General features: G+C 43.7%; 1 protein-coding gene and 1 long non-coding RNA gene across 4 annotated transcripts in view; both read left to right on the forward strand.

Annotated features, from left to right (window-relative positions):
- The window catches only part of LOC115162230 (protein jagged-2), a 32648-nt gene extending 29870 nt beyond the window's left edge, over positions 1-2778 (forward strand). For all 3 annotated transcript variants that reach the window (XM_029713344.1, XM_029713346.1, XM_029713347.1), the window contains 2 exons: positions 1942-2101; positions 2218-2778. In XM_029713344.1, coding sequence (XP_029569204.1) covers positions 1942-2101; positions 2218-2720 — 663 coding nt within the window. In that variant the 3' untranslated portion in view covers positions 2721-2778. The remainder of the gene's footprint in view (positions 1-1941; positions 2102-2217) is intronic.
- A 17333-nt stretch (positions 2779-20111) lies between these two features.
- On the forward strand, positions 20112-24287 carry LOC115162722 (uncharacterized). Its single transcript, XR_003869625.1, has 3 exons — positions 20112-20158; positions 20557-20752; positions 24202-24287. It is a non-coding gene; the product is annotated as an uncharacterized LOC115162722 (long non-coding RNA).
- The last annotated feature ends 1459 nt before the right edge of the window (positions 24288-25746 follow it).

The raw sequence follows: 25746 nt of genomic DNA on the forward strand, positions 1-25746 counted from the left end.
TGTCAACGGAGAGCGTGATCACACAGTCATCCGGAAAAGCTGATGCTCTCATGCATGCCTCAGTGTTGCTTGCCTCGAAGCGAGCATAGAAGTGATTTAGCTCGTCTGGTAGGCTCGTGTCACTGGGCAGCTCGCGGCTGTGCTTCCCTTTGTAGTCTAATAGTTTGCAAGCCCTGCCACATAAGATGAGCATGGGAGCCGGTGTAGTATGATTCAATCTTAGCGCTGTATTGACGCTTTGCCTGTTTGATGGTTCGTCGGAGGGCATAGCAGGATTTCTTGTAAGCTTCCGGGTTAGAGTCCTGCACCTTGAAAGCGGCAGCTCTACCCTTTAGCTCAGTGCGAACGTTGCTTGTAATCCATGGCTTCTGGTTGGGGTATGTACGTACAGTCACTGGGGGGGGGGCGACGTCCTCGATGCACTTATTGATGAAGCCAGTGACTGATGTGTACTCCTCAATGCCATCGGAAGAATCCTTGAACATGTTCCAGTCTGTGATAGCAAAACAGTCTTGTAGTTTAGCATCTGCTTCATCTGACCACTTTTTTATAGCCCGTGTCACTGGTGCTTCCTGCTTTAATCTTTGCTTGTAAGCATGAATCAGGAGGATAGAGTTGTGGTTGGATTTACCAAATGGAGGGCGAGGGAGAGCTTTGTACGCATCTCTGTGTGTTGAGTACAGGTGATCTAGAATTTCCCTCTGGTTGCACATTTAACATGTTGATAGAAATTTGGTAGAACTGATTTAAGTTTCCCTGCATTAAAGTATCTGGCCACTAGGAGCGCCGCCTTTGGGTGAGTGGTTTCCTGTTTGCTTATTTTCTTATACAGCTGACGGAGTGCGGTCTTTACGTCCAGCATCTGTCTGTGGTGGTAAATAAACAGCCACGAAAAAGTATAGCTGAAAACTCTAGGCAAGTAGTGTGGACTGCAATTTATCACAATATACTCTACTTCAGGTGAGCAAAATCTCGAGACTTCCTTAGATTTCGTGCACCAGCTGTTGTTACAAATATGCACAGACCGCTCCCCCTCGTCTTACCGGAGTGTGTTGTTCTATCTTGCCTGTGCAGCGTACATCCCGCTAGCTGAATATCCATGTCGTCATTCAGCCACGATTCCGTGAAACATAAGATATTACAGTTTTTGATGTTCTGTTGGTAGGATATTCGTGATCGTACCTTGTCTAATTTATTGTCCAATGATTGCACGTTGGCGAGTAGTATTGACGGTAACGGCAGCTTTCCCACCCGCCTTCTGCGGGTCCTCACGAGGCATCCGGCTCTTTGTCCTCTGTACCTGCGTCGCTTCCTCTTGCAAATAACAGGAATGTTGGCCCTGTCGGGTGTACAACAAGTCCTGCTTGTTGTAGAAAAAATCTTAGTCTAATCCGAGGTGAGTGATCGCTGTCCTGATATCCAGAAGCTCTTTTTTGCTGTAAGATACGGTTGCAGAAACATTATGTACAAAATAAGTTACATAATAGCACAATTGGTTGGGGGCCCGTAAAACTGCTGCCATTTCTTCCGGTGCCATTTTGGTTTAGTCCTCTCTGAAGCCTAGAGGCGGTTAGATGTCAGAATGGGGTGAGGGGCTCTGTGTCACAGTGTGTGTGTGTTTGAATGAGCAGCTGCTTTCCCAGAGAGAAGAAAGAGGAGTCTTGCTGACTGACTCACTCTCTTATCATTCTTCACACTGACTGGCTAGCTGGCCTGGGAGCCACAGCTGGCCTGTTCTCCATTGTTCATCCTAATTAAAGTGCACAGCATCAAGCTAATCTCCCTCTGCTCCCCCTGGACTCTCTGGTCCACTTATTAGGCAATTAACTAGACCTGCATTGTGCTCTACAGGGGCGCATGTGAGAAGTTAGGACTAGGAGTGAATCTCTCTCACCTATTGTGTTGACTCACCATTTCTCCTACTCTCTCCTTCTCCTCCAGTCTTATGATCAGGATGGTCAGGAGCGGGATGGAAACCGTGATCAGATTCAGGAGGCTGCCAGTGCCATCATCGGTGCCCTGTCCAAACGACACAACAGCACCGTCATGCTGGCCGTGGTGGAGGTCAAAGTGGAGACGCAGGTCATGCCCCAGTCTGTGGGTGAGTGACTGGACTCGACTTGGTTTAACTTTTGCATGTTTTTATACTGTGCTTCGATTAGGTAGCATTACAGTACATGATAGTAAAGTATGATTTTATGGTCTTTCTGTCTCCAGACCACCTGGTGCCAGTGCTGTGCGTGGTGTTCAGTGTGCTGTGGATCTTCTGCATCATGGTGTGTGTATGGTGGACCCGTAAGAGGAAAAAAGAGCATGAGAGAAAGTCTGCAGTGGAGGACAGCACTGTCAATAACCTTCTGGAGCCGCTGAGGGTCATCTTGCCACAGCACAAAGACAACCTAGACAAAGACATTCAGTATGAATGCAAGAAACTCATGAGCCCTCCAGACCGGACGTGTGATGGGGCTGAGGGAGAGGAGGAAGAGGACGGAGAGGAGGAGCTGAGGAGGGGAGGGATGGAGCTAGACAAGTGCTCCACACAAAAGTGCTCATTGGCAGGAGTGCAGGACAGAGTGATGGGCAAAGGGGGGGTGATCTGTACGATGCGTAGCGCCCCTGTTAAAACCCCTCACCGGACAGTGTACAGTCCCAAAGACAACCGGTGTAAAAACCTCAGCGCTGCCAGCTTCAGTGAGGATGTCAAAGATCATTATGTATGAGCACGGCTAGAGGTGGGACTTCTCAAACTAAAGATGATGTCTCTATCTAATAGAAAAAGACAAGCACCAATAGTAAAGATTTAAGACGTTTTACATTTCATTTGACTTTATTCTCTGTCTGCAACATGGAGCCTTCTTATTGACTTAAAACATTGCAAATTAACATTTCAGTTAATTTCAGTTACTTTCTTTTTTTGGTTTACAAATTGTTGCTCCCTTTAAAGGAGAGCCCTTTTTTTCACATCGTGTCACTGAGAAGATTGTGTATCATGTGACTTTGGCAAGAGCACTGCCATTGGAGGCAGGCGCTGCACTACTACATTTCTACTAGTGCATTTAGTCCTTATATGCCTTAACCCGCACTGTGGGCATTTACTTTGTTCTCTTGGTATAATAATGTCATTTGTATAAGTAAAATTATGTAAAAGGTTTTATATATATATATATATATATATATATATATATATATATATATATATATATACATACACATACTACCGGTTAAAAGTTTTAGAACACCTACTCATTTAAGGGTTTTTCTTTATTTTTACTATTTTCTACATTGTATAATAATAGTGATGACATCAAAACTATGAAATAACACATATGGAATCATGTAGTAACCAAAAAAGTGTTAAACAAATCAAAATATATTTTATATTTGAGATTCTTCAAATAGCCACCCTTTGCCTTGATGACAGCTTTGCACACACTTGGCATTCTCTCAACCAGCTTCATGAGGTAGTCACCTGGAATGCATTTCAATTAACAGGTGTGCCTTCTTAAAAGTTAATTTGTGGAATTGAATGCGTTTGAGCCAATCAGTTGTGTTGTGACAAGGTAGGGGTGGTATACATAAGATAGCCCTATTTGGTAAAAGACCAAGTCCATATTATGGCAAGAACAGCTCAAAAAAGCAAAGAGAAACAACAGTCCATCATTACTTTAAGACATGAAGGTCAGTCAATACGGGACATTTCAAGAACTTTGAAAGTTTCTTCAAGTGCATTCGCAAAAACCATCAAGCGCTATGATGAAACTGGCTCTCATGAGGACCGCCACAGGAAAGGAAGACCCAGAGTTACCTCTGCTGCAGAAGATAAGTTCATTAGAGTTACCAGCTTCAGAAATTGTAGCCCAAATAAATGCTTCAGAGTTCAAGTAACAGACACATCTCAACATCAACTGTTCAGAGGAGACTGTGAATCAGGCCTTCATGGTCGAATTTCTGCAAAGAAACAACTACTAAATGACACCGATGAGAAGAAGAGACTTGCTTGGGCCAAGTAGCACGAGCAATGGACATTAGACCGGTGGAAATTTGTCCTTTGGTCTGGAGTCCAAATTGGAGATTTTTGGTTCCAACCGCCCTGTCTTTGTGAGACGCGATGTGAGTGAACGGATGATCTCCGCATGTGTATTTCCCACCATAAAGCATGGAGGAGGAGGTGTTGTTGTGTGGGGGTGCTTTGCTTGACATTGTCTGTGATTTCTTTAGAATTCAAGGCACACTTTACCAGCATAGCTACCACAGCATTCTGCAGCGATATGCCATCCCATCTGGTTTGGGCATAGTGGGACTATCATGTGTTTTTCAACAGGACAATGACCCTACACACCTCCAGGCTGTGTAAAGGCTATTTGATCAAGAAGGAGAGCGATGGAGTGCTGCATCAGATGACCTGGCCTCCACAATCCCCCGACCTCAACCAAATTGAGATGGTTTGTGATGAGTCGGACCACAGAGTGAAGGAAAAGCAGCCAACAAGTGCTCAGCATATGTGGGAACTACTTCAAAACTGTTGGAAAAGCATTCCAGATGAAGCTGGTTGAGAGAATGCCAAGAGTTTGCAACGCTGTCATCAAGGCAAAGGGTGGCTATTTGAAGAATCTCAAATATATTTTGATTTGTTTTACTTTTTTGGTTACTACATGATTCCGTATGTGTGATTCCATATTCCACAATGTAGAAAATAGTAAAAATAACAAAAAACTCTTGAATGAGTAGGTGTTGTAAAAGACCTTTGGAAAGCTATAAGCAGTATAACACCTGACATCAGCATTAGTTTAGAAACATAAACATATTTTCCATGACATGTCAATGCTTCTAAAGACCTTATGTATATCCCTATAACATGCCGTTTGCTCTCTCACTTCCTGCAGGCCTATGCTTTATTATTTCACTATTTGCTTTGGTAGAACGTTCCTTTAGCCCTTCTTTTATTATTTCATCTCATTCAAAGAATTGATCCAGAACTTAACAATTCATATAAAGGGAAAAGATGTCCTTTCACAACTCTTTATATTACCATAAAAGTGTTTCTTTGAACAATGTATATGTAAATATAAACATGTCTGTGTATATTTGAATTTAGTAACTTAAATAATCCTTTTTATTATAGTTATTCTAAAGAATAAGGTTGTTTATGTTTTGTTAGTTTTTTATGATGTCATTCCGTTTTATTAGTGTCTGTTGACACAGGCCAGGTTTTATACAGATTTATGGACAATATCCAGGGTCCCCCTTAATCACAAAAGCACTGACAGAAACACATTATTCTAAGTGCTTGTTTGTTTTGCTTTCTGATTTGATTATGTTCCAACACTTAACATTTTCAGTAAGCACAGATGTTAGTTCTAGTTCTAGGCTTGTCCTTGTCTGGTGCTTAAATTGGAGCTATCGATTGGGAGTTTCCCTTGTGAATGCTGGCTCACCATCTCCCATTCACTATGCTACTGTATGTGAACGTTAGAATGTCCTATTATAATGCAGGGGTCAGAAGAGGCTGGTGGGAGGACCTATAGGAGGACGGGCTCATTGTAATGGCTGGATTGGAATTAATGGAACAGTATCAAACATATGGAAACCACGTTTGACTCGGTCCCATTATTCCATTCGAGCCATTACAATGACCCCGTCCTCCTATAGTTCCTCCCACCAGCCTCCTCTGGCATTGGGTGTACCAGTGCATGGATAGTTTGTGTTGATCTGATACAGAAGCAGTGCTAGCGTGCTCTTATCATCGTGATTTGGGTCAGAATCAGGAGTAACTAAATTCAAGGCCATTAAATTCATGATCAGAGCAATCCATTGGATTAATCTTTGTCTGGGCAGGAGCACTCAGTTACCCAGCCCTACAGTGGTGCATTGGATTTCTGCTTACATTACTGGTCTAATGAAGGGAACAAGTTTTATTATTGTTGTTGTTGTGGTTGTTGTCCAGTGTTTGTATTGTATTCTGCATCTGCACTAAGAAAGAGGAAGATAATCTATTGAGCATTACCTCAGTGGTGGTAGTGAAAAGGATTTTTGTTGTTCTTTACAGTTTAATATTGTAATTCTCTGACAAGAATTGTGTTTTCTATTTTTTGATGATGCAAAAATAAAATATTTCAAATCATTACCCATATCCAGTCAGCAGAATCCCACTAGCCCCAGAGAATGGGCTGAATGTGCAGAACATTGTAATTATTTTGTACAAAAGAGCAGTTGCGTCTTGGTTTGATAGTGACATTTTTGTTTGTTTTTAGAACAATCCAATTATTTATTAAAGTATTTTATACCAATATCTTTGTTTTGTCCTGTTTATAGCATTGGAATTTGAACTTATGTTTCAGTTTTTTCATTTTATTACCATTAGCCTGTCACGGATTCCTCCGGAACTTTCATTACCACACATGTCCCCTATTCCCACTGATTAGTATTTATGTGCCTTTTGGTTTCCATTGGGCTGTCGATTATTGTTACAATGTCCGTTGGTGCATGTGAGTACCTGTGATGTGTGTTTTGGGCTTTCGTGCCCTTGTGGATTGCGCAGATGATTATGTGTCTCGTCCCGTGTGTTAATCATGTTTTATTTATTCGAGGTACTCCTCGCTCTTTTGTTTGGGTTTCAACCCTGTGTTTTGTGTACGTGTTTGTTTGGTCTTCGTCCCCGTGCCTTTACATGGCGTGCCGTCATTTTGGGTGTAATAAAAAACCCTATTACGCATTCCTGCTTCTGTCTCCCGATCCTTCCTGCCAACGTGACAAGCTCTAGTACTGGAAAACAAATTGAAATGTGTTGAAATGTACTTTATGAAAGTTCAATCAGGAAGGTTGGTCTGAATGGCTTGTCACATTTAATTGATCTAGTAAACACAATATAATTCACATCGCTTGTTTTACCTCATCAGCATTGCAGGCATTTACTGTATATGGTAGTGTCATAATGTTACCTCGTCAGCATAGGGTCACGTCTCTCCTTTTACTTTACTATTAGCAAGCGTGCGGAATGTCATTCATCTATTAACTTCATCCTATGAGCATGGCACACTACTGCAATTCCACCATGCTTGATGATTACCTATGGGTTCACTCGTGAAATAATCACTTTCCTTTCTTTCAACCAATGGGAATAAATCTAGGGGAGTATTCATATGTCAACTTAAATCTTGTGTCTCTCACTTGCTGTTTTGCAGCGACAGTCTTCCAACAACTTTCCACCTTTCCACCACCCCCAACTGCCCCACATAGAGCAATCTGTCATCAGCATCTGGCTCAGAGGAGCATACCTCAGAGACGAGGTCTACCCAAAACTATTAAATAAAAATCCATATTTCATTATGTCTCTGTTGCTATTCAGTAAAGCCTGTACTCAACTGAAATTGATTTGACGTGATTTCACTTTATCAATGGGGCTGAATCTGCTGCTTCTGTAGGATTCATCTTTCTGTAGCTGATTGGGTATCTGTCTACAGACGCCCATTCAGAACCACCAGTAAGGTAAGTCCCTTGCATGCAGACTCCCATTCAGAACCACCAATAAGGTAAGTCCCTTGCGTGCATTCATCTGCCCTAATGCTTTACATTAGTAACATATAGTGAGGGAAAAAAGTTTTGGATCCCCTGCTGATTTTATACATTTGCCCACTGACAAAGAAAGGATCAGTCTATAATTTTAATGGTAGGTTTATTTGAACAGTGAGAGACAGAATAACAACAAAAAATCCAGAAAAACGCATGTCAAAAATGTTATAAATTGATTTGCATTTTAATGAGGGAAATAAGTATTTGACCCCTCTGCAAAACATGACTTAGTACTTGATGGCAAAACCCTTGTTGGCAATCACAGAGGTCAGACGTTTCTTGTAGTTGGCCTCCAGGTTTGCACACATCTCAGGAGGGATTTTGTCCCACTTCTCCAAGTCATTAAGGTTTCGAGACTGACGTTTGGCAACTCGAACCTTCAGCTCCCTCCACAGATTTTATATGGGATTAAGGTCTGGAGACTGGCTAGGCCACTACAGAACCTTAATGTGCTTCTTCTTGAGCCACTCCTTTGTTGCCTTGGCCGTGTGTTTTGGGTCATTGTCATGCTGGAATACCCATCCACAACTCATTTTCAATGCCCTGGCTGAGGGAAGGAGGTTCTCACCCAAGATTTGACGGTACATGGCCCCGTCCATCGTCCCTTTGATGCGGTGAAGTTGTCCTGTCCCCTTAGCAGAAAAACACCCCCAAAGCATAATGTTTCCACCTCCATGTTTGACGGTGGGGATGGTGTTCTTGGGATCATAGGCAGCATTCCTCCTCCTCCAAACACGGCGAGTTGAGTTGATGCCAAAGAGCTCCATTTTGGTCTCATCTGACCACAACACTTTCACCCAGTTGTCCTCTGAATCATTCAGATGTTCATTGGAAAACTTCAGATGGGCATGTATATGTGCTTTCTTGAGCAGGGGGACCTTGCGGGCGCTGCAGGATTTCAGTCCTTCACGGCATAGTGTGTTACCAATTGTTTTCTTGGTGACTATGGTCCCAGCTGCCCTGAGATCATTGACAACATCCTCTCGTGTAGTTCTGGGCTGATTCCTCACCGTTCTCATGATCATTGCAACTCCACGAGGTGAAATCTTGCCGAGGGAGATTGACAGTTATTTTGTGTTTCTTCCATTTGCGAATAATCGCACCAACTGTTGTCACCTTCTCACCAAGCTGCTTGGCGATGGTCTTGTAGCCCATTCCAGCCTTGTGTAGGTCTACAATCTTGTCCCTGACATCCTTGGAGAGCTCTTTGGTCTTGGCCATGGTGGAGAGTTTGGAATCTGATTGATTGATTGCTTCTGTGGACAGGTGTCTTTTATACAGGTAACAAACTGAGATTAGGAGCACTCCCTTTAAGAGTGTGCTCCTAATCTCAGCTCGTTACCTGTATAAAATACACCTGGGAGCCAGAAATCTTTCTGATTGAGAGGGGGTCAAATACTTATTTCCCTCATTAAAATGCAAATCAATTTATATTTTTTTTACATGCGTTTTTCAGGATTTTTTTGTTGTTATTCTGTCTCTCACTGTTCAAATAAACCTACCATTAAAATTATAGACTGATCATTTCTTTGTCAGTAGGCAAACGTTCAAAATCAGCAGGGGATCAAATACTTTTTCCCCCTCACTGTATAAACTACATGATGGCAATAATGCAGCTGCATAGGGACTCTGCAAGGCTCCATGGTTTGATATGTTGTTTTCTGTGATCGTTAACCCATCAGTCGTCTGGGAAGGATGGGAAACATGTCTGGAATCCAGGATCAGATATCAGTTAAGTCACATGTGTGTACAGCACAGGATCACTTACCTACTTGGTAGTACAATAAAGGAGAGCGAGAGGAGGGGAGGAGAGAAGGAGCCAATGGCACCCAGTTCAGTATATGTCACTGTACAGTATGTGTTCCTAGCATTCATTATGTAAGTCAACACCAGATTCCACGAGTTACTGGCTATGGTCAATGATATCTGTCCAAGACAGGTTACCCTCATCCGCTCCACATAGTATCACACTGTTTTAGCTGTGATTGCAACCCCAAGAATGGCACCGAAGGAGATGTCTGCCGTTTTATGATCCCGTAACCAATTGTGCTATTGTGTATGTTTTTTCGCATTATTTGTGACTTATCTTGTACATAATGTTTCTGCCACCGTGTCTTATAACCGTAAAGCGCTTCTAGATATCAGGACAGCGATTACTTACCCCGTACTGGAGGAACACTTTTTCTTCAACGAGTCGGACAGGAAGGATTTACTTCAGATGCCCGACAAGGCCCTCATCCCAGTAATTTGCAGGAGAAAGAGACAGAGGTATCGGGGACGAAGGTCCGGGTGCCTTGTAAGGATCCGTTGCCGAGAGGGCAATCTACCTTTACCATCGGTCCTTTTAGCCAACGTACAATCAATCTGTAATATTGTTTATTTCACCGAGTCGTGGTTGAACGACGACATGAATAACATACAGCTGGCGGGGTTTAAGCTTTTTTGGCAGGATAGAACAGCGGCCTCTTGTACTGTAAGACACGGGGTGGCAGTCTATGTATATTTGTAAACAGCAGCTGGTGCACAAAATCTAAGGAAGTCTCAAGGTTTTGCTTGCCTGAGGTAGAGTATCTCACGAAAAGCTGTAGACCACACTATTTACCAAGAGAGTTTTCATCTGTATTTTTCGTAGCTGTCTATATACCACCACAAACCAATGCTGGTATTAAGACTGCACTCAACGAGCTGTATACGGCCATAAGCAAACGGGAAAATGCTCATCCAGAGGCGGCGCTCCTAGTGGCCGGGGACTTTAACCTGTTGGGTATAGGGGGCAGTATTTGCACGGCCGGATAAAAAACGTACCCGATTTAAACTGGTTACTACTCTTGCCCAGAAACGAGAATATGCATATAATTAGTAGATTTGGATATAAAACACTCTAAAGTTTCTAAAACTGTTTGAATGGTGTCTGTGAGTATAACAGAACTCATATGGCAGGCCAAAACCTGAGAAGATTCCATACAGGAAGTGCCCTGTCTGACAATTTGTTGTCCTTCTGTTGTATCTCTATCGAAAATACAGCATCTGTGCTGTAACGTGACATTTTCTAAGGCTTCCATTGGCTCTCTAAAGCCGCCAGAAAGTGGAATGGGGTGTCTTCTGTCTCTGGGCAAAGAACAGCAGCAGAATTTGTAAGTGGTCAGCCTGGGGACAGTGAGACTGAGATGCGCTTCACGAGACTACTCCATTTTTTTCTTTCAGCCTTTGAATGAATACAACGTTGCCCGGTTGGAATATTATCGCTATTTTACGAGAAAAATAGCATAAAAATAGATTTTAAACAGTGTTTGACATGCTTCTAAGTACGGTAATGGAATATTTTGAATTTCTTTGTCACGAAATGCGCTCGCGCGTCACCCTTCGGATAGTGACCTGACGCGAACAAAACGGAGCTATTTGAATATAACTATGGATTATTTGGAACCAAAACAACATTTGTTGTTGAAGTAGAAGTCCTGGGAGTGCATTCTGACGAAGAACAGCAAAGGTAATTCAATTTTTCTAATAGTAATTCGGAGTTTAGTGAGCCCCAAACTTGGTGGGTGTCAAAATAGCTAGCTGTGATGGCCGAGCTATGTATTCAGAATATTGCAAAATGTGCTTTCGCCGAAAAGCTATTTTAAAATCGGACACTGCGATTGCATAAAGGAGTTCTGTATCTATAATTCTTAAAATAATTGTTATGTATTTTGTCAACGTTTATCATGAGTAATTTAGTAAATTCACCAGAAGTTTTCGGTGGGTATGCTAGTTCTGAACATCACATGCTAATGTAAAAAGCTGTTTTTTGATATAAATATGAACTTGATTGAACAAAACATGCATGTATTGTATAACATAATGTCCTAGGAGTGTCATCTGATGAAGATCATCAAAGGTTAGTGATGCATTTAGCTGTGGTTTTGGTTTTTGTGACATATATGCTTGTATTGAAAATGGCTGTGTGATTATTTTTGGCAGGGTACTCTCCTGACATAATCTAATGTTTTGCTTTCGCTGTAAAGCCTTTTTGAAATCGGACAATGTGGTTAGATTAACGAGAGTCTTGTCTTTAAAATGGTGTAAAATAGTCATATGTTTGAGAAATTGTTATAGCATTTTTGAGGTATTTGTATTTTGCACCACGCGATTCCACTGGCTGTTGACTAGGGTGGGACGCAAACGCGGGACCCCCTCAGGCACGACTCCAACACCATCATCAAGTTTGCCAATGACACAACAGTGGTAGGCCTGATCACCAACAACGATGAGACAGCCTATAGGGAGGAGGTCAGAGACCTGGCCCTGTGGTGCCGTGATCAAGACAAAGGAGATGATTGTGGACTACAGTAAAAGGAGGACCGAGCAAGCCCCCATTGTCATCGACGGGGCTGCGGTGGAGCAGGATGAGAGCTTCAAGTTCCTTGGTGTCCACATCGCCAACAACCTATAATGGTCCAAACACACTAAGACAGTCGTGAAGAGGGCACAACAAAGCCTATTCCCCCTCAGGAGACTGAATAGGATTTGTCATGGGTCCTCAGATCCTCAAAAGGTTATACAGCTGCACCATCGAGAGCCTCCTGACGGGTTGCGTCATTGCCTGGTATGGCAACTGCTCGGCCTCCGACTGCAAGGCACTACAGAGGGTAGTGCGTACGGCCCAGTACTGGGGCCAAGCTTCCTGCCATCCAGGACTTCTATTCCAGGCGGTGTCAGGGGAAGGGCCTAAAAATTGTCAGACTCCAACCACCCTAGTCATGGACTGTTCTCTCTGCTACCGCACGGCAAGCGATACCGGAGCGCCAAGTCTAGGTCCAAAAGGCTTCTTAACAGCTTCTACCCCTCCTGAACAGCTAATCAAAGGGCTACCCAGACCCTTCTTTTATGCTGCTGCTACTCTCGGTTTATGCATAGTCACTCTACCTACATGTACATATTAAATCAATTACCTCGACTAATCAGTGCCCCTGCACATTGACTCTGTACCGGTACCCCCTGTATATATCCTCGCTATTGTTATTTTACTGCTGCTGTTTAATTATTTGTTACTTTTTTTAAATGTATTTTTTACTTGTCTATTTTTTTCTTTTTTTCTTAAAACTTCTTAAAGCATTGTTGTTAACGTTTTAGTGACAGGGGGCAGTATTCAGAAATTCAGATGAATGACGTGCCCAAATTAAACTGCCTGCTACTCGGGCCCAGAAGGTAGGATATGCATCTTATTAGTAGATTTGGATAGAAAACACTCTGAAGTTTCTAAAACTGTTTGAATGATGTCTGTGACTATAACAGAACTCATATGGCAGGCAAAAACCTGAGAAAAAGTAAACCAGGAAGTGTGGAAATCTGAGGTTTGTCGTTTTTCAAGTGATTCCCTATCCAATATACAGTGTCTGTGGGGTCATTTTGCACTTCCTATGGCTTCCACTAGATGTCAACAGTCTTTACAACGTTGTTTCATGCTTCTACTGTGAATGGGGAGAGAATAAGAGGTCCTGGAGTCAGATGACTGAGAAAATGACATGAGCTCAGTGGCGCACGCTCCCGTGAGTTAGCTGTGCTCCTTTTCTTTTTTGAAGGCAAAGGAATCGTCCAGTTGGAATATTTTGGAAGATTTATGATAAAACATCCTAAAGATTGCTTCTATATATCGCTTGACATGTTTCTACGAACTATAATATAACTTTTTTGACTTTTCGTCTGAACTTAACTGCGCAAGCACAGTGCATTTGGAGTACTCTACCGAACGCGCGAACAAAAAGGAGGTATGTGGACATATATATGGACTTTATGGAAAAAAATGAACATTTATTGGGGAACTGGGATGCATTCCGATGAAGATCATCAAAGGTAATTGAATATTTATAATGTTATTTCTGAGTTTTGTTGACACCACAAAATGGCGGGTTTGGTTTCTTCTCTGAGCGCTGTACTCAGATTATTGCAAAGTGTGCTTTCGCTGTAAAGTTTTTTTGAAATCTCACACAGCGGTTGCATTAAGGAGAAGTGTATCAAAATTCTTTGAATAACAGTTTAATATTTTATCAACGTTTATGATGAGTATTTCTGTAAATTGATGTGCCGATTCACCGGAAGTTTTGGGAGGCAAAACATTTCTGAACATTACACGCCAATGTAAAATGGTTATTGGATATAAATATGAACTTTATTGACCAAAACATACATGTATTGTGTAACATGAAGTCCTATGAGTGCCATCTGATGAAGATCATCAAAGGTTAGTGATTCATTTTAGCTGTATATCTGTTTTTTGTGACGCCTCTCCTTGCTTGGAAAATGGCTGTGTGGTTTTTCTTGTCTAGGTGCTGTCCTAACATAATCTAATGCTATGCTTTCGCCGTAAAGCCTTTTTAAAATCGGACAATGTGGTTGGATTAACGAGAAGTTTATCTTTAAAATGGTGTAAAATAGTTGTATGTTTGAGAAATTTGAATTATGAGATTTTTGCTGTTTTGAATTTGGCGCCCTGCTATTTCACTGGCTGTTGAATAGTGTGCTAGCGTCCCACATTTCCCAGAGAGGTTGTCACGTCCTGACCAGCAGATGGAGCTGTTGTAGTAGTTTTGGGGTCAGGACGTGGCAGTCTTGTGTGTGTGTGAATGTTCTGTGTTGGTCTTGTGACTCCTGATCAGGAACAGCTGGGGATCGTTGTTCCTGATTGGGAGTCATATATGTAGGATTATGTTTGTCACTTGGTTTTGTGGGTAGTTGTTTTTGCACTGCGTTTGTGAGCCTGCAAAACTGTTTCATGTCGTGTGTATAATTTATTGTTTTGTCAAGTGGATGCTTTACTCCTTTTTTTGGTAATTAAAATATGAGTATCCACAACTCCGCTGCGCCTTGGTCTTCTCTCCATGACAACTTATGTGACAGAGGTTAAGGGCTTGTAAGTAAGCATTTCACTGTAAGGTCTACACCTGTTGTGTTCGGTGCGTGTGACAAGTACAATTTTATTTGATTTACTATGAGCCGGGTGTGTGAGAGAAGAATATGTGAACTGACAGAGAAATTTGCATTTAACGCAAAGTGGTGCCAGGAAAATGACCTATCAGCAAACGTCAACTAAATGAAAGAGTTGATCGTGGATTTCAGGTGGCAGAAAAGGGAGCACGACCCTATCCACATCGACGGGGCACAGTGGAGAAGGTGAAAAGTTTCAAGTTTCACTGCGTATACATCACTGACAATCTGAAATGGTCCACCCTCGCAGACAGTGTGGTAAAGAAGGCACAACAGCACCTCTTTAACCTCAGGAGGCTGAAGAAATTCTGTTTGGCCACTAAAACCCTCAAAGTTTTACAGAAGCACCATTGAGAGCATCCTGTTGGGACGCATCACTGGGAGTACACTGCCTGCGCTTCAGGACATCTACAGCACCCGGTGTCACAGGAAGGCCATGAAGATCATCAAAGACCTCAGCCACCCGAGCCATGGGCCTGTTCACACCGCTATCATCCAGAAGGCGAGGTAAGTACAGGTGCATCAAATCTTGGACCGAGAGACTTAAAAACAGCTTCGATCTCAAGGCCATCAGACTGTTAAATAGCCATCACTAGCCGGCCTCCACCCAGTACCCTGCCCTGAACATAGTCACTGTCTCTAGCCGGCTACCACTTGGTTACTCATCCCTGTACCTTAGAGGCTGCTGCCCTATGTACATTGACATGGAACACTGGTCACTTTAATAATGGAACACTGGTCACTTCAATAATGTTTACATACTATTTTACCCATTTCATAATAATTCATATTTATTTATTCAACTATTGCTGAACATACAGTATACTATTCTATCCTACGTATTCTTCGGATATACTATAAATTCTATTCACATGCTGTCCGAAATGGCTATACGTCACATCACATGTATTGTATATATAGATCTATACTCCAGACTCCGACATTGCTTGTCCTAATATTTCTATATTTCTTGTTTCCATTATTTTACTTTTAGATTAGTGTGTATTGTTAGATATTATTGCACAGTTGGATCTAGGAACACAAGTATTTCGCTACACCTGCAATAACATCTGCTAAATATATGTATGCAACTAATCACATTGCATTTGATAATTTCGAATTGTCATTCTAATTCTGGTGTATGTGATGATTATCTGACTTTTCAAATGTGAAGACTGCAGCTGAGCTATATCCTTTCTCACAAAAACAGCGCATCAGATGGCTGGCCTGTAATTGTGTTCTGATGTCAGTTAGTTCAATGATTATCACAAAGCTGTAGCCAAAATGTGATGGATTATCTGGTCTGTTCAAAGTTTAAACCGCCTCCTAACCTCCTCACAGTGTCACTCTGCTGGATAATCTGTTCGGGGGGAAGATGCATCTGGTGGAAAATGGACTGCCCATTCCAGGATCTCACGAGTGAGGGGTATCCACATGAGGTAAACACAGTGGTGGTGGTGAGTCAGTGGAACAGTAGTGTGTCCAAAATGACACCCTCTTCTCGAAATGGCACCCTCTTCCCTATGAATAGCAAACCCAGGTCTGTAATAGAATGATCTAGAGTAATGTAGTGACCACATCAGGTAAACACATGGGACTGGGTCAGTAATAGACTAACCCAGGGTAGCGTAGTGAGTGCTAGCCCAGTGCCAGTGTATCTCATGCAGCACCAGAGTAGCCAAGGTATTCTCTCATCTGCTGACCTGCTGTTGCTGCTTTTAAACACAATGACCCAGATACACGGACGTGAACCCACCCAGGCCTTAATGACTTTACCCGACGACACTCCTCGTAGTAGTCCCTCTCTACACACCTATTTTTGCCCAGATCATTGGCACAGATCACAGTCACACACAGGAAGACCAGACTCAGGCAGTCAGGCACGGGATGATGAAACAGAGCTGCTACTGTTGGACAAGGTCCTCTCACTGTCAATCCTAATAAACACAGTCTCAAATAACATCACCTTATTACCACAAAACGACTGGTTATTGCTTAATGAACTGATCATTACATTTTTATTGGAGGGATTTCTCAATGGCATCACCAGATTTAGCCTTGAGAAGAGTGATAATGGTAGGAATTCAAAGTGGAGGGAGGATCCTGGTGTAAGGGCTGTCGTCGGAAGACGACAGCCCTAGTGTTCATCTTGACATTTAATTCAAACAAAGAGAACACTATACAAAAAAACAGGAAAACCGACAGCCAAACAGTACTGACAGGAAACACACTGAACAGAAACAATTACCCACAAAACCCAAAGGAAAAACATGCTCCTTATGTGTGACTCCCAATCAGCAACAACGAGCTTCAGCTGTGCCTGATTGGGAGCCACACACGGCCCAAAACAAAGAAATCAAAAACATAGAAAAAGGAACACAGAACGCCCACCCAATGTAACACCCTGGCCTAACCAAAATAAATAACAAAAACCCCTCTCTATGGCCTGGGCGTTACAGTACCCCCCCCCCCAAGGTGCGGACTCCAGCCGCAAAACCTGACACTGAAGGGGAGGGTCCGGGTGGGCCTTCTTACGGCGGCGGCTCAGGTGCGGGACGTGGCCTCTGTTCCACCCTTGGCGTCGCCCTCTTAGGTGGCGCACCTGGCCGCGCCGAAGGTCTGGTGGGCGACCCTGACTGCGCCCGGCTGGTGGGCGACGATGGTTGCGCCCTGCTGGCGAGCGGCGATGACTGCGCCCGGCTGGCGGCGATGGCTGCGCCCGGCTGGCGGGCGACCCTGGTTGCGCCCGACTGGCGGGCGTCCTTGGCTGCGCCCGGCTGGCGGGCGTCCCTGGCGGCTCCGGCGGCACTGACCCAGGATTCAACAGGCTGGGGAGATATGAAGGAGGCCTGGCCCTAGGCGCAGGCACAGGACTCACCAGTCTGGCGGGCGGCTCTGGCGGCTCTGGCCCAGGATTCACCAGGCTGGGGAGACATGAAGGAGACCTGGCCCTGGGCAGAGGCACAGGACTCACCAGGCTGGGGAGACATGAAAGAGGCCTGGCCCTAGGCGTAGGCACAGGACTCACCGGGCTGGCGGGCGGCTCTGACTGCTCTGGACAGGCGGGCGGCTCTGGCGGCTCCGGAAAGGCGGGCGGCTCTGGCGGCTCCGGACAGGCGGGCGGCTCTGGCGGCTCCGGACAGGCGGGCGGCTCTGGCGGCTCCGGATAGGCGGGTGGCTCTGGCGGCTCCGGATAGGCGGGTGGCTCTGGCGGCTCCTGACTGGCGGGCGGCTCTGGCAGCTCCGGACTGGTGGACAGTTCCAGACTGGCGGGCAGCTCTGGCGGCTCCGGACTGGCGAGACCCACTGGAGGCCTAGTCCTGGGAGGTGGCACAGGACGGACCAGGATGGGGAGACCCACTGGAGGCCTAGTCCTGGGAGGTGGCACAGGACAGACCAGGATGGGGAGACCCACTGGAGACCTGGTCCGTGGAGCAGGCACAGGACTGACCAGGATGGGGAGACCCACTGGAGGCCTGGTCCGAGGAGGAGGCACAGGATAAACCGGGTTGTGGGGGAGTACTGGAGTTCTGGTACGGACGCTCTTTACCCACACTCCAGGCTGAATGCCCACTTTGGCCCGGCACGGGCGGAGAGCAGGCATTGGGCGAACTGGACCCTCCCAGCACTCTGGAGACACAGTGCGCAACGCCGGCGCAGGATAACCTGGACCGAGGAGGCGCACTGGAGACCAGACGCGCTGAGCTGGCACCATCTGCCGTGGCTCGATGCCTGCACTCGCATGGCACTTGCGGGGGGCTGGTATGTAGCGCACCGGGCTTTGAATGCGCACTGGGGACACCGTGCGCTCCACAGCATAACACGGTGTCTTACCAGTACCACGCTGCTTCCGGTAAGCACGGGGAGTTGGCTCAGGTCTACCGCCTGACTCCGCCAATCTCCCCGTGTGCCACCCCCCCCCAAAAAATTGGGGGCTGCCTCTCGTGTCTGCTGCACTCCCTTTCCTCATACCAGCGCCTCTCAGCTCTCGCCGCCTCGATCTCCCATTGCGGGTGGCGATAATCCCCAGCTTGAGCCCATGGTCCACCTTCGTCCAGTAATTCCTCCCATCTCCAGGAATCCTGAACGATCCTCTCCATTTTCTCCAAAGTCCATGAGTCCTTCTCCTGGTGCCTCTCCTTCCTCCGCTGCTTGGTCCGTTTTTGGTGGGTCATTCTGTAAGGGCTGTCGTCGGAAGAAGAAGACCAAGGTGCAGCGGAGTTAATGTTCATCTTGATATTTAATTCAAACAAAGAGAACACTATACAAAAAAATAGGAAAACTGACAGCCAAACAGTACTGACAGGAAACACACTGAACAGAAACAATTACCCACAAAACCCAAAGGAAAAACATGCTCCTTATGTGTGACTCCCAATCAGCAACAACGAGCTTCAGCTGTGCCTGATTGGGAGCCACACACGGCCCAAAACAAAGAAATACAAAAACATAAAAAAAGGAACATAGAACGCCCACCCAATGTAACACCCTGGCCTAACCAAAATAAATAACAAAAACCCCTCTCTATGGCCAGGGCGTTACACCTGGATAGCGTGTACGTAGAAAGAGAAATATGTAGGCCTGATTCTCAAGGATAGTGGGAAAGGGAAAGAGGCTGGGTTCAGTGAGATTCCTCCTCATCTCAGAGGGAGCTGCTGCCACACCTTGGTCTGTGCTTGCGGCAGGTCCACAACTCCTTCCGTGATGGCCCAGGGAGGGTTTGAGTTGAAGCCACAGGTTCAAACACAGATGAAAGGCATTGTTAGGATGGTGTCAATATGACCGCCTGCCAAGTAAGCCCTACTTAGTGCAATCCCAGATGTTCCTGACACTGAATATTCTCCCGTGAAATGCAACAAGGGAGCCTCTGCCAGACCTTTCACATCAAAGTCTGGGGAGGAGGACTCAAAACGATGAGCATTTACCGTCCTCCTGCAGCTCCAGGCTTTTCATGCTGAGAAAAAAACTGTGATTTAGCACAGTAATAAGAGGGTAGGGTCCTACATCAGAATAGTTGACGTTGATTCGTATGTCCTGTGAGTATGCATTTTTAGGCAGGAGGAAAGGTAACATTACAGTACATAAGGCACCCCCCGCATCCCCCTCCTAATAATGTAATTATCTATGTCAGAGATGTCAGTCAGTCCCCCGTCCTGTTAGAAAAACATCTGTATTAAACAACACAACATCTACCTGGTGAAGCAGCCAGTCACTTCTCTCTAACAAAGCCCAGTCTGAGAGCAGTGCAAGGGTTTAGAATTTCTGCATTGGAAAACATGCAGCTCTCACTGACTACTGTAAGTGATCAACTGGCTAGTTTACTTCAAGCACCGTAAACAGTGAGAAAAGTTAAATAAAAAAGTATGTTTTTGAAAAATCCACCTGGTCCTGGTTCAGCAGACCGTTCCAGCCACTTGTTAACTTTATAAAATCATGATCTAAGTGTTTATAATGCAGCCTGCCACTCATACATGCACATTATGCCCTGGGCTAAATTATTACAGACAAGCCCCAACCAATAGAGGAATGCCATAACTCAATATCTTTCTTCATCCCTCATTACAAATGGACTGGATCTTCTTTATGTAAATGTTTTACTGCGACTGGGAGAAGATATATTGGGGTAAAGTATAGCTATTATGTGAATGTATAATACAAATACTGATGTAGATGTGATACAAAGTGATACAAGTGTTTGAGCATTCATTTTGTAAATGATATACTCGTATATGTTTTACAGTGTTTTGTCAGTACATTTATACATTTAACTGTTAACATTTTAGTAAGCATTAAGGTAACAATATTGTATCCATTTCCTAAAAAGCCCAGCAATGCGTGATGGCCCTAAACTGCTTCAGTCCAGACATAGCAAGCTTTTAGTCAGCGCCAGATCAGTGAACGCTGCACAGACAGCCACCCAGTCGCACGAACGTGTTGACTTTCTGACCTCTCTCTCTCTCTCTCTCTCTTTCTCATTGTCTGTATCTGCCTCTCTCTCTCACCCTCCTCTCTCTCTCACAGAGATGGGATGGCCTTACATCATGCCAATTGCATGCGCGACGGTCGGAGTGGCCAGTGCCTGAGGGGTTGGCTCAGGACCACCGGATTGACTGAGCTCTGTGTCATCAGTTGGCCGGAGGTGCAACAATAAGGCTTAATGCGTGATTAAGTCCCATATTGCCTGTCATTATGGGAGAGCTAGTCAAGCGTGAGAATGGTGAGGCTCTTTTACAAACTGCACTCTGCTCTGCTGCTTATCTTGTGTCTATTTCTCTGGGCTTCTCTCGCTGTGCCTCTCTTTATCCCACTGCTCTGTCTCCCTCTCTTTCAACACATTACTTTCACTCTGCAGTAAGGTGTAGAATCCATATTGCTACTGTCAGAGTACATTTCTGTACATGCTGGACTATGTTAGAGAAGGGATTTAATCAAAACCCACAACCACAGGTAGCAGCTAAAAGGTCATAACTGACAGCATCAAAGGAAGAAGATATTTACTAAAGGGATGATACAAATCTTGCTTTTTTCTGAGTCAATCATTAGAATCCACCCCCACATGTTGATTATCTGGGTTGGTATTTTAATCAAAGGTGTTCTGATCTGCCCATTTGTTTCTATGGCCCAGAAAAGTCAGAGAATTCCTGCAGGAGAAAAACCCACACCATGACAGCATTAACATCTACTAAATCAAAAAGTGAACACGGCAAGAAGATCTATATAGACACAGTATATTCACAGTCATTATGACATGTTTTAGGTGGTTCAGAACAAGCTCATACGGTTCATACAGGCATTTTCTTTTTTTTACATTAGGCCCACTGTGATATTTACTGAATTTTTTTATCATTTAAATTAAGGAGTGGGCCTTTAAGAAGGAACAATGTATTATGATTATTAAGTCAAACACAGTGTATATAGCTGCTGCGGTATCAGGGTATGACATAATTGATTTGATCACAGCAGCTGTCTAACTCCAGATCTACCTGACACATGAACATGACCAGCATTAAAGCAGTTTCCTTGATGTCTGAAACAATTAAGGACCTGTGTTTTCCCACCCTGTGGAACCAACGAACTCAGTGTATTTTGAGAGTCAACTTTCTGCTGATGTCTGACTCTTAGGTCTTTGAACCAAACACATCTCTGCCGCGCCGGCTCTCTCTAGGATAGTATCAGGGAGGAGACATGTCATCATAGCGCCAGTCCTTGTGTGCTAGGCTGGACTCCTAGGCCTACTGGCTAGACAGAATAGGCTGGAGAGTTGGACACGCTTCAAAAGCAGCTCCAGTCTAAAGATATCCACCTATAAAGATGATGTGTCTGTCTGTCGGGGGGGAAGGTGTGAATCCCAGCTGTTCCAAAGGTTCAGCAGCAGAATGATGGACAACACTGGCCTTTGACAGGCTGGACATCCTTACACAGACCAGCTCCAATCCCCACTCATCACTCCCTGTCTCCCCCTAAACCATCTGCAGGTAGGGGGGTATCTTGAGCTTTATTCATCTACACTAAACAAAAATATATATACAACATGCAACAATTTCAAAGATTTTACAGTTCACATAAGGAAAACAAGTCAGTCAATTGAAATAAATTAACTTGGCTCTAATCTATGGATTTCACATGAATGGAAATACAGATATGCTTATGTTGGTCACAGATACCTTAAAAAAAGGTAAGGGTGTGAATCAGGAAACCAGTCAGTATCTGATGTGATGACCGTTTGCCTCATGCAGCGTGAAACATCTCCTTCGCATTGGCATGTGGAATGTTTTCGCACTCCTCTTCAACAGCTCTGTGAAGACCCCGGAGAAGATGGCTGACGTTTTACGTACTCCTAACCGAATGTGTTTTTTTGTTTGTTTTCTTGCATTGTTTGTAAATTATTTTTTTACTTATTCTGTACATAATGTTGCTGCTACTGCCTCTTATGACCGAAAATAACTTCTGAACATCAGAACAGCAATTACCCAACACGAACTGGCAGAAGCTTTTTCTTCCTTTAACCTGTTGGGGATAGGGGGCAGTATTTGCAACGTACCCGATTTAATCTGGTTATTAATACTGCCCAGAAACTAGAATATGCATATACTTGTTTGATTTGGATAGAAAACACCCTAAAGTTTCTAAAACTGCTTGAATGGTGTCTGTGAGTATAACAAAACTCAAATGGCAGGCAAAAACCTGAGAAGATTCTGTACAGGAAGTGCCCTCTCTGACAATTTCTTGGCCTTCTACACTCTCTTTATTGAAAACAAAGGATCTTTGCTGTAACGTGACACTTCCTAAGGCTCCCATAGGCTCTCAGAAGGCGCCAGAACGTTGAATGATGACTTTGCAGCCCATGGCTGAAAAACAGTAGCGCATTTGGATAGTGGTCGATCTGAGAACAATGAGACTGGGGGCGCACGTGCACATGAAGAGTCCATTTTAGATTTTGAGTCTTTGAACGGAAAGGACGTCTCCCGGTCGGAATATTATCACTTTTTTATGAGAAAAATCGCATAAAAATTGATTTTAAACAGCGTTTGACATGCTTCGAAGTACGGTAATGGAATATTTAGAATTTTTTTGTCACGATACGCATCCGCGCGTCACTGTTCGGATAGTGTCTTGAATGCAAGAACAAAACAGAGGATATTTGAACATAACTATGGATTATTTTGAACCAAAACAACATTTGTGGATGAAGTAGAAGTCCTGGGAGTGCATTCTGACGAAGAACAGCAAAGTAATCCAATTTTTCTTATAGTAAATCTGAGTTTGGTGAGTGCCAAACTTGGTGGGTGTCAAAATAGCTAGCCCGTGATGGCGAGCTATCTACTCAGAATATTGCAAAATGTGCTTTTGCCGAAAAGCTATTTTAAAATCGGACACCGCGATTGCATAAAGGAGTTCTGTATCTATAATTCTTAAAATAATTGTTATGTTTTTTGTGAACGTTTATCGTGAGTAATTTAGTAAATTCACTGGAAGTTTGCGGTGGGTATGCTAGTTCTGAACGTCACATGCTAATGTAAAAAGCTGTTTTTTGATATAAATATGAACTTGATTGAACAAAACATGCATGTATTTTATAACATAATGTCCTAGGAGTGTCATCTGATGAAGATCATCAAAGGTTAGTGCTGCATTTAGCTGTGGTTTGGGTTTTTGTGACATTATATGCTAGCTTGAAAAATGGGTGTCTGATTATTTCTGGCTGGGTACTCTGCTGACATAATCTAATGTTTTGCTTTCGTTGTAAAGCCTTTTTGAAATCGGACAGTGTGGTTAGATTAACGAGAGTCTTGTCTTTAAAATGGTGTAAAATAGTCATATGTTTGAGAAATTGAAGTAATAGCATTTCTAAGGTATTTGAATATCGCGCCACGGGATTCCACTGGCTGTTGAGTAGGTGGGACGATTTCGTCCCACATACCCTAGAGAGGTTAACGAGTCCGATGAGCCCAACGTGGAGGACATACTGCTTTCCCGGGAACAGGCGGAGAAAAAGTGGACGGAGGCTGGGCTGCATTCTGAGAACTCATAGGCGATCGAATAAACCCACACCGCCTTCCATTCTACTAGCTAACATGCAATCATTGGAAAATGAAATCGACAACTTACGAGGAAGATTAAACTACCAACGGGACATTAAAAACTGTAATATCTTATGCTTCACAGAGTTGTGGCTGAACGACAACATTATCAACATCCAGCTGGCTGATTATACGCTGTATCGGGAGGATAGAACAGCGGACTCTGGTAAGACAAGGGGGGGCGGACTATGTATATTTATAAACAACAGCTGGTGCAGGATTTCTAAGGAAATCTCGAGGTTTTGCTCATCTGAGGTAGAGTATCTCATGATAAGCTGTAGACCACGCTATCTATCTAGAGAGTTTTCATCTGTATTTTTCGTAGCTGTCTACATACCACCACAGACCGATGCTGGCACTAAGACCGCACTCAAGGAGCTGTATTCCGCCATAAGCAAACAGGAAAACGCTCATCCAGAGGTGGCACTCCTAGTGGCCGGGGACTTTAATTCAGGGAAACTTAAATCCGTTTTACTTAATTTCTATCAGGATGTTAAATATGCAACCAGAGGGAAAAAAACTCTAGACCACCATTACTCCACACACAGATACGCGTACAAAGCTCTCCCTCGTCCTCCATTTGGCAAATCTGACCATAATATTATCCTCCTGATTCCTGCTTACAAGCTAAAATTAACCTGTCTGGGAACGTGGGACGCTTGCAAAAGCAAAACATTAGATTATGTTAGGAGAGTACCCTGCCAAAAAAAATCACACTGCCATTTTCAAAGCAACTAGCATGCATCACAAATACCCAAAACACAGCTAAATGCAGCTCTAACCTTTGACAATCTTCATCAGATGACACTCCTAGGACATCATGTTACACAATACATGCATTTTTTGTTCAATAAAGTTCATATTTATATATAAAAACAGCATTTTACATCGGCGTGTGACGTTCAGAAAATATTGTCCCTCAAATGCTTCCGGTGAAGCAGCGCTACAATTTCCAAAATTACTATTCAAAATCATTGTTAAAATTTTATATTGTCATTCAGAGAATTATAGATTAACATCTCGAGAATGCAACCGCATTGCCAGATTTAAAAATAACTTTACTGGGAAATCACACTTTGCAATAAACTACGTGGTATGCTCTGAAAAATAGGCTAGGCGATACATGTTAGCGCCATCTTGGAACCATCTAAAATCAAATATACTATTGTAAATATTCCCTTACCTTTGATTATCTTCATCAGAAGGCACTTCCAGGAATCCCAGGTCCACAACAAATGTAGTTTTGTTCGAAAAAGTTAATAATTTATGTCCCAATAGTTCCTTCTTGTTAGCGCGTTCCGAAAGCTACTCATAATGTACTGAAGCGCGCGGGACTTGTCGTCACGAATGTGCAAAAAATATATATTTACGTTCGTTCAAACATGTCAAACGTTGTATAACATAAATCTTTAGGGCCTTTTTCAACCAGAGCTTCAATAATATTCAAGGTGGACGATTGCATTGTCTTACTAAACATTTCAGAACAAAAGGGTTCCCATGGGCGCCCGCGTCATAGTAGTAATGGCCCTCCCCCTGTGACCAACTTCCCAAGCCTCTCTTTGGGTCAGTTTCTACCATAGAAGACTCAAACCACTTTGTAAAGACTGTTGACATCTAGTGGAAGCCTTAG

The sequence above is a fragment of the Salmo trutta genome, chromosome 25 (genome assembly GCF_901001165.1).
Source record: "Salmo trutta chromosome 25, fSalTru1.1, whole genome shotgun sequence".
NCBI lineage: Eukaryota > Metazoa > Chordata > Actinopteri > Salmoniformes > Salmonidae > Salmo > Salmo trutta.